General features: G+C 44.2%; 1 protein-coding gene across 6 annotated transcripts in view; it reads left to right on the forward strand.

Moving 5' to 3' along the window:
• Window positions 1-6,521, forward strand: part of Osmr (oncostatin M receptor) — a 50,868-nt gene extending 44,347 nt beyond the window's left edge. For 5 of the 6 annotated variants that reach the window (XM_041631330.1, XM_041631329.1, XM_041631333.1 and 2 more), the window contains 3 exons: window positions 3,272-3,353; window positions 3,788-3,860; window positions 4,643-6,521. In XM_041631330.1, the coding sequence (XP_041487264.1) occupies window positions 3,272-3,353; window positions 3,788-3,860; window positions 4,643-5,200 (713 nt within the window). In that variant the 3' untranslated portion in view covers window positions 5,201-6,521. The remainder of the gene's footprint in view (window positions 1-3,271; window positions 3,354-3,787; window positions 3,861-4,642) is intronic. The other variant, XM_041631334.1, reaches the window with a different exon arrangement.
• The last annotated feature ends 2,617 nt before the right edge of the window (window positions 6,522-9,138 follow it).

The raw sequence follows: 9,138 nt of genomic DNA on the forward strand, positions 1-9,138 counted from the left end.
AGTTATTCACAACTTCCCTGACAGACACTTTGTACATTTTAAAACAGAATGTTATATGATTCTGCTAACTGCACCTCAGTCCTTGTTAAATGGGAATGGGAAAAATTTACATTTGCTAGGAGGCGACTGGTTTGTCGAAACAATAAAAATGAACAAAACCACTTTTAAAATGCACTGCTGAAATTGCGTAGCAGTTTTGCTCATTTTGTGGTATCTTTTAACAACAGGACCCTTTCTTTGTGAGTTGGTACTTTCTCTTTGAACAATGGCTAGTTTACTAAATAAAGACAGAGAGGTCAGGAAGCCTGCTTCGAGACCTCCCGGGTCTGCTATCTTTCTGCCTCTGCTTCTGGACATTGGAACTATGTTTGCTCTGGATTTAACAAGCACACTGGCTTCAGGTGTTTCCCTACCAAATGATGGCTCCACTTAAGATTCCTTTGGGTTGATGAGGTGTAGAAGTAGGACAAACTCAGAAGAAGGTGTTCCTTGCGTTTTGATCTTTTTCCTAGGCTGGTGAAATGCTGGATGGTGGCACAAGCCGCAGCTCCAACAGCCAGGGCCATTCTGAGGGGGCCCAGGGGCAGTCTGCGCAGCTGCTGTGAAGCCCGGCTGTTACAGGCTGGGTGCGTGGGCTGCATCTTCTGTAGCACTTAGAACTCAGGTCTGCTTGTCAGGATGTAGGTCTGCGAGCACCTTTGCAGCCCTCAGTATAGAAGGAGGTTATGTTCTGAAGGTTTGTTTTCAAAACTGACCTGAAAGTAGTTGAACTGAAACAAATAGAAAAAAATCTAATCCATTATCTCTTCTCTTCTCTTCTCTCTCTCTCTCTCTCTCTCTCTCTCTCTCTCTCTTCTCTCCTACCTCCTCACACACACAGGTTAAATACGTTAAATTTGAAATTCCACATTTCAAATTCCAAATCAAAGCATTTTGAGGGAAGCATGCCACAGAAGAAAACTTAGCTTCTGGCCACGTGTAATGGGACACTGAATATACTGCATAAAATTACCTTCAGGCTACACAATGCAGATGTATGGGTTTTGTAATTAGACTCTCTTCATACATCTTACCATGAATATGTAAATATTCCCCAGTTCAAAGCAATCTGAAATGCTAAAAATCTCTGGCTCCAAGCATTTCTGATAATAGATACTTGTGCTCTGTTTATTCTCCAATAAAAATACATAAATCCATACTTTTACCAAATTTTAAAACTGAGTGTTAACACTTAAAGGGCTGGTCTTGAGAGCAGGTATCCGCACCCCAATAGTGTGGGTCTCTACCCAGGGCAGTAGTCCTTCCAAAACTCAGTCTCTACCCAACACCCAGTACCCAAACCAACACCCAGTATCCCCAAACTAGCACCCAATGCCCCAAACCAACACCCAGTATCCCCAAACTAGCACCCAATGCCCCAAACCAACACCCAGTGTCCCCAAACCAAGATATTTTTTTCTTATGCTGTGAGTCCCGGATGAGGAATGAGAAGGGCAGGAGAGGCCCACACATAGAACAGGACCATGTGTCCGTGGACACTGTCCTCAGAGCCTTCCTAGTCATTTGCTCAGGAATTTGTTTACATGTAGCTGAGTGACTGATTAGTTGAACTGAAACAAGGAGAGTATTTTAGAAAATAGTCATGTTGGATACATTTGAGAAATAAAGCAGATTATTAAAGGAAGCTAAGATGAACACGAGTAATTTAATGTAAGACTAACTAGAAGTCTCGTCTCCATGTCCAGTCTGCAACCCACAAGTCACATGTGTAGTTGGCTGGTTTTTCTTTTTTTTTTTCTTTTTTTTTTTTTAACTCTTTGGGAACCCTCCACACAGCTCCCAAATAAATACATTTAGATTTAATCTTATTTATGAATGCCCAGCCTTAGCTTGGCTTGTTTCTAGCTAGCTTTTCCAACTTAAATTATCCCAGCTACCTTTGGCCTCTGGGCTTTTACTTTTCCTTATTCTGCATCTCTTCCTTTCCTTCTTATTCTCTGGTTGGCTGTGTGGATAGGTGGCTGGCCCCTGGTATCCTCCTCTCCTTTTCTCATTTCTCCCTTTCTCTTGTCTTTGGAATTTTATCTCTCCTATTTATTCTCTCTCCCAGCTTGCCCAGCCTATCCTTTCTTCTGCCTTGCTGTTGGTTGTTCAGTTCTTTATTAAACCAATCAGGTGTGTTAAGCAGGCAAAGTAACACAGCTTCACAGTGTCAAACAAATACAAACATAAAAAATGCAACACATCTTTGCATTATTAAACTAATATCCCACAGCATAAACGAATGTAACACATCTCAAGTATTCCACAACGCATATGTTCTCCAGGACATTTCCAAATGTAGCCCAATTTACTTAAAATATTATGACTTTTTAATGTGCGGGTTTTCTTGGTAACTTCAAAAAAAAATAGTTCCTGAGTATGAACTGTGTAGGTGACAGTGTTGTCACAATATCAAAAGGTAGGACCTCCTGAACTCAGCCAGTTTTTAATGGATGATAAGCAGCCGTAGAACCTCAGTGGCAAACAAGTATTGGTCTTCTGATCAGGAGTCTGGCATCAGCATGATTTGGCTGTCTGGGTCACCCTGACTTCCAGGCTTGTGTCTGAGGCAGGAATAGTTCATATAAAGTCACGCACACTCTGGTTACAGGGCAGCAGTACCCTGGGCATGTTCTTTCCATGGTGAAAGAAGAGAATGACTATGCAAGCATAATGCAGCTCCTGCCTGGACCACAGCTCTGATCCATTGATGAGCATACCAGCTGAACCCCCAGGCAGGAACCTACCACAGAGCTAGGGTGGGGAGTGAGCGACTGGGCAGTCATGCTCTATTCGGTCAGACTTGATGAATTTAAACTATGGAGCGCTGGCTGACCGCAAAAGGCTCCCTGCAGTGGTTTTTGTCTTATACAGCCCAGGCTGGCCTTGAACTTATTATGTTGTAGAAGGTGACTTTGAACTCCTGGGTGTTAGGAGTGTTAAAGTATGCACCACTATATCTATCTTAATTGGTCTTTTTCCTTCTGAGTCAGGCAGAAGTCAGAATAAATTTTCCCTTTAAGTTTCACTCAGTTAAATTTCTATCAGTCTAATAAGTAAGACCTATTTATTTGTGAGAAGTGATTTTTCAGAGTTAAACCCATTTTCAAAACTCATATTGAATCTTGCATAAATACATATATTGAAGGAGCAGTAAACATGGAAAGGGCCTCACACTCATAACCGTTTATTCTTTGCGGAAACGATTCCTTCCCTTTGTCTTCTTTAGCCCACAGGCTGCTGCAGATCATATTACCCATGACTCTCTGCGTCGTGCTCATCATCATTGTGTGCTACTGGAAAAGCCAGTGGTAAGTGCAGAGGAAGCCTTTATCCCAAAGCTAAAAGTAAACCGTGAGCTAGGAATGATATGGGAAAATGTGGGGAAAGAACCATGAAAGGGGGGGGGGGGGGGCTAAAGAAATGTAGGCGAGAGTCTGTAATTCAGTTGACAGTAGTGCCTTCGGGGTCAGCAGGCAGGGAAAAGAACCACTTCAAAAGTTCCTCTGTGGCTGTAGCTACTATTTATGCCACTTTATGCTTGGCAGCTTTCTACATGCTTTCTCTGAATGAGCCATGGAGTGCCTGCAGTGAGGCTGTAGGTACCGTAGTTACGTCCATGCAGCCCAGGATACGGTAATAAAAGCAAGGAACGGTTAAGTCATTTGCTTCATAGAGGATACTCCGGAGCTCTCACTCCTAATTCCATTGAATTGCTCATCCAGTCTGAATTTCACTGTTCTAGGGTGAAGGAGAAGTGCTACCCTGACATTCCGAATCCATACAAGAGCAGCATCCTGTCACTGATAAAATCCAAGGTAAATGCGGGATGCTGTACGTGTAACATGTGAAGGACTAATCCAGCCAGGCACGGGGACACCCGTTTGCCATCCCTACCTTTGTGAGGTTAAGGGTAAGGGGATCCTTATGAGTTTGAGGCCAGTCTGGTTTATATAGTTATATAGTTAGTTCTAATCCTTCCATGCTACATAGTGAGATTCTCTTAAAAATAAAGTGTGAATGTGTGTGTGTGTGAGAGAGAGAGAGAGAGAGAGAGAGAGAGAGAGAGAGAGAGACAGACAGACAAAGAGAGAGAGAGAGAGAGGGAGGAAGGGAGGGAGGGAGGGAAAGAGGGGGGGAGGGAGGGAGAGAGAAGGATCAAATTTTGTGTTTGGGGCTTCACTGATCAAGTTTTCTTATACCTCTTCAGGAAAAGATAATAAATTACAGACACACACACAGCCATGAGTCGGGCAGCTGGATGAACGAGGGTTTAGTTCAGTGACAGAGTGCTTGCTTGCCTAGCATGGGTGAGGCCCTGTTTTGTTCCCAACATAGGCCAAACAAACAAATGTGATTGAGTCTTGTTCATCGTGGGCTATTAGAAGCCAGTGGTGAGAGGGGAAGGCTTCATCCGACTGGGAGTCAGACAAGCACTCTTAGGATAGAAATAATCTGTCCTGTCCTGGTGAATCCTCTGCCTGTTGTCACACCATGTGACCAGGAAGGAAGGGGAAGCTCTCGGTGCACACGCCATACACGGTCCATTTGGCTACTCCCACAAGTGCACTGATATTACATATACTTGATTCCTTTGCAGAAGAACCCGCACTTAATAATGCATGTCAAAGACTGCATTCCAGACGTCCTTGAAGTCATAAACAAGGTAGAAGGCCCCAAGACACAGCTCATAGGCTCTGGGAAAGCACACGCTGAAGATGTACCCAGTAAGCCTCTCTCTGTGCCAACAGAAAACAGTTCCTCTGACCCCGTGCCCTGTGTCTTCTTTGAGAATTTTACTTACGATCAGTCAGCTTTTGACGCTGGTTCCCATGGCCTCGTTCCAGGACCCCTGAAAGACACACCACTTCAACTTGGACTATTGACCCCACCTGACAAGTTACTAAATGTTCTAGGGAAAGACTACATGAAGTCCCTGGCAGAAAGCCCGACGGAAGAAACTAGCTTGATCTATGTGTCTCAGTTGGCTTCACCCATGTGTGGAGACAAGGACAACCTTGCCACAAATCCACCCATGCCAGTGCACTGTTCGGAGTATAAAATGCAAATGGCTGTTCTGGAAAGACTCGCCTCACCTGCTCTGAGTGAGAATAACAACCCCACCTCAAGGACCCTTTCAGGTCAAGGTGAACAGTAAAGCTACCCAGCACCAACCCAGTTCATACACTACAGGCACTTTTGGGGATGTGGCTGGTACCAGGCCAACATCACATGTCCTGGCCCCTGACCCCAGGAGCATCCGCTATCTGTAGCACTAATTTAGTCTGTATCATTACAGGCTGACAGACTCAAGACCAGAGCTATACAGCCTGGCATTTGCCCTGAAGGCTTCCTTAGAAATGGTGCATGATGACCTTGTTGTTATTTGTTCCGGGCTCACCCTTATCACAGCACCCCTGACATTGACACAGGACACTCATAAGAGTTCACTGACCCTGTCTACTCAAGACCACACAAAGTGGCCGTGGTTCTTGGATTTTGGCTTGCAGTGAGGAAACATCTTCATGTCAACTTGAGCTGATGTTGAGTATTTCCAGGGTAAAGCAGCTGGATCAAATGTCTCGATTAATGCCACAAGAGAAGACTTATTACTTTTATTGTGTAGGCTCATCACATTTAATGGAAAGGTTACAAGCTAGATATTTGCCTTACCTTGGAATAAGAATTTGTAGTCACTAATAAAGCAAAAGTAACACTGTTGGTGCCTACACTGACCTAGCAGGTAGGGCGTACAAATGGGACAGGAAGAGGCTCCACAGGTCTCCTGCTGTGAAGCTTACTATAATAAAACAGGATTGCAAAGAGCTCTAGACTCAGTGTTCAGTGACAGCAGCCTGTTCCGTAGACTCCAGTCTTCCTCCTTAATTTTTGACTACCTCGGAATAGAAAAAGACATTTCATTGAGTGATTCCTTTCATATTTAATGCCTCCATCCCAAAGTTGTATCTACGTGACCTATTTCCACAATTGTGTGCTTCAAGAGAATTCTGGCTCACTTAACATTCCTGTCTAAAGTCTCAGTGTTGGGTATAATTTAGCTCTAACTTTAAAATGTCCCATGGACTTTGAAGTTAGTTCAGCGTTGGCCTCAAAGCATGTCCTTTGAGACAATGCCCTGGGTTCTAACTGTGGGCCCCACGTCAGGATCCAACCAACTCCAGGAAGAATGTGTATCAAACTCATACCGATTTTTATTTGTTATTCCTTAAATACAGTATTAGAAATTTCCATAGCACTTACACACATATGGTAATAGGACATGGCACACAAGAATACCCACTATACACAAATATTTTTAGGTAAAGCATGAACACCCATGGATCTTGGTAGCACCATAGCTCCTGTAAACCATGTCTGGAAGGGGCTATATGAAATAGCCAGACACACAAAGGTGTTCAATACCTTAGTTTCTTCCTCTTGAAACTTGTCACATTGTAAAATAAAACAAAGAGAGGTTCCTTGCGACTTGCTTGCTGTGCATACGGTGAGAAGGACGACTTTGTGTACACGCATGGCTGTTACCAGTACTATAGCCATATCCACATGGTATGTGGTCTCAGAACATAGTAACGCCAATCATGAATGTTCTGCTAAAGCAGTCCAATCTTTTCTTTACATCTAACCAAGCCTTTTGATAGAGAAAATGGTTAGGACCTAACCTGGTACCAGGCAGTATCTTGAACAGCCTACTTGGGAGACGACTTTGGTCAGTCCTGCCGACACCCTGTCTATGATTTTCTGTCAATGTATTCCCTGCTGGACATTTGTACCCAGAAATGTTAATGACATTGATTTCTAAATGTTTTCCTTCGTTTTGATGTTATTTAAAAAAGATTCCACAAAACATGCTCGTTCAGTCCCAGTCCAGCTGGATTTGGTGAGCTCCCATTAGATCAGGCACACTGTCTCAGTGGGTGGACCAACCCCTCATGGTCCAGACTTCCTTTTTCATCCTCTCCCTCCTCCTGCCCTTCAACTGGACTTTGGGAACTCAGTCCATTGCTCTGATGAGGGTCTCTGTCTCTATCTCCATCCATCGCAGGACAGGACGAAGATTCTATGGTGATATTCGAGATAATCATCAGTGTGATAGTGGGGGCAAGGACAGTTCAGGCACCCTCTCCTCTGCTGCCCAAGGACCTAGCTGGGGACATCCCCATGGACACCTGGGATCCCCTCTAGAGCCAAGTCTCTCGTCAGCCCTAAAATGGCTCCCTTAATGTAGATATTGTCTTCTCTGCTCCTATATCTATCCTTCCTCCATCTTCACCCTCCCACTCCCCCAAGCTCTTGCCAGTCTTTCCCTTCTCCCTTCCCTCTCCCCCCTCCCCTTCCCCCAACCTTACTCCCATCCCTACCCCACCCCCATGCTCCCAACTTTTGCTTGGCAATCTTGTTTGCTCCCAATTTTCAGGAGGATCTATATGTTTTTCTTTGGGTTCACCTTGTCATTTGGCTTCTTTCTCTAAGGCTTGTGAACATTAAGGATATTAAGGGTTAATGTCCTTGATTTATGGCTAGAGTCCACTAATGAGTGAGTACATACCATATTCATCTTTTTGGGTCTGGGTTATCTCACTCAGGATAGTGTTTTCTATTTCCATCCATTTACATGCAAAATCCAAGATGCCATTGTTTTTTACTGCTGAGTAGTACTCTAATGCGTATATATTCCACACTTTCTTTATCCATTCTTCCATTGAAGGGCATCTAGGTTGTTTCTTGGTTCTGGCTATTACAAATAATGCTGCTATGAACATAGCTGAACAAATGATTTTGTAGTATGATTGGGCATCTCTTGGGTATATTCCCAAGAGTGGTATTGCTAGATCCTGAGGTAGGTTGATTCCCAATTTCCTGAGAGCTGGACCGTGTCGTGGGAGCTGTGGGGCTGCATTCTGCCACCCAGATCCCGCCACCGGCTAGCTTATGCCTGAAATAACAACACACAAACTGTATTCTTTTAAACACTGCTTGGCCCATTTCTATCTAGCCTCTTCTAGGCTAATTCTCGCACCTGGACTAGCCCATATCTAATATCGTTTGTAGCACCCCAAGGTGCGCTTACCGGGAAGATTCTAGCCTATGTCCATCCTGGGTCGGAGCTTCATCACATGTGTCTGCCCAGGAGCAGGGAGCATGGCGTCTCTGAGCTCGCTTCCTCTTCCTCCCAGCATTCTGTTCTGTTTACTCCTCCCACCTATGTTCTAAGCTATGAGCCCAAGCAGTTTGTTTATTACTTAGCCAATGAAATCAACAGATTGATATATGACACTCCCACATCAGGACTGGGACTGAACGAGCATGTGATCACACCGGACTCTGAACGTGGCTGGCAATGGGGGCTGACTGAGAAGCCATTGATAAAGGCACTGGGACTTGTTTTTACAGCATGTTCTGGCTTTTTGAGACCCTATTCTATATGGATGCACAGCTTCCTAGGCCTGGATGTAGGGAGGAGGGCCTTGAACTTCCCACAGGGCAGGGTTCCCTGCCCTCTCTCAAGCGGGGAGGGGGAGAGGAGGAGGGTGAGTGGTGGAGCAGGAGGGAATTGGGAGGAGGGGAGGAAGTGTAAATTTTTGAATGGAAAAAAATGGATTAGAACCTCAAGCAAAAAAATAAAAAGGATCCACAAAACCTTCAAGTTATCTTTACTGTTTCTATAAGGCTGACTGTTGATATTAAAAGATATTAATGACCAGTGATTGTTAGTACCTGTTATTTCGGCTTTGCTGTTGTTGGTGGTAATGTGTGTGTGTCCGTGTTTCCCTTCTTTGGGATTTGCTGGTGTAAGATTGCCTGTTTTTGCTAGCGTCTTTGAATTTGAGTTTTCCTTCTAGTACTTTCTGTAGGGCTAAATTTGTGGATAGATATTGTCTAAATCTGGTTTTGTCATGGAATATCTTATTTTCTCAGTCTATGGTGAGTGAAAGCTTTGCTGGGTATAGTCTGAGTTGGTATCCAAGGACCCTTAAGTCTGCAGAACGTCTATCCAGGACCTTCTGACTTTCAGTTTCCTATTGAGAAGTCAGGTATAATTGTGATATGTCTGCCTTTACATGTTACTTGGCCTTT

This window comes from Microtus oregoni, unplaced genomic scaffold (assembly GCF_018167655.1).
Source record: "Microtus oregoni isolate MIOR12 unplaced genomic scaffold, Mior012 000036F_ref0000092, whole genome shotgun sequence".
Classification (NCBI taxonomy): domain Eukaryota; kingdom Metazoa; phylum Chordata; class Mammalia; order Rodentia; family Cricetidae; genus Microtus; species Microtus oregoni.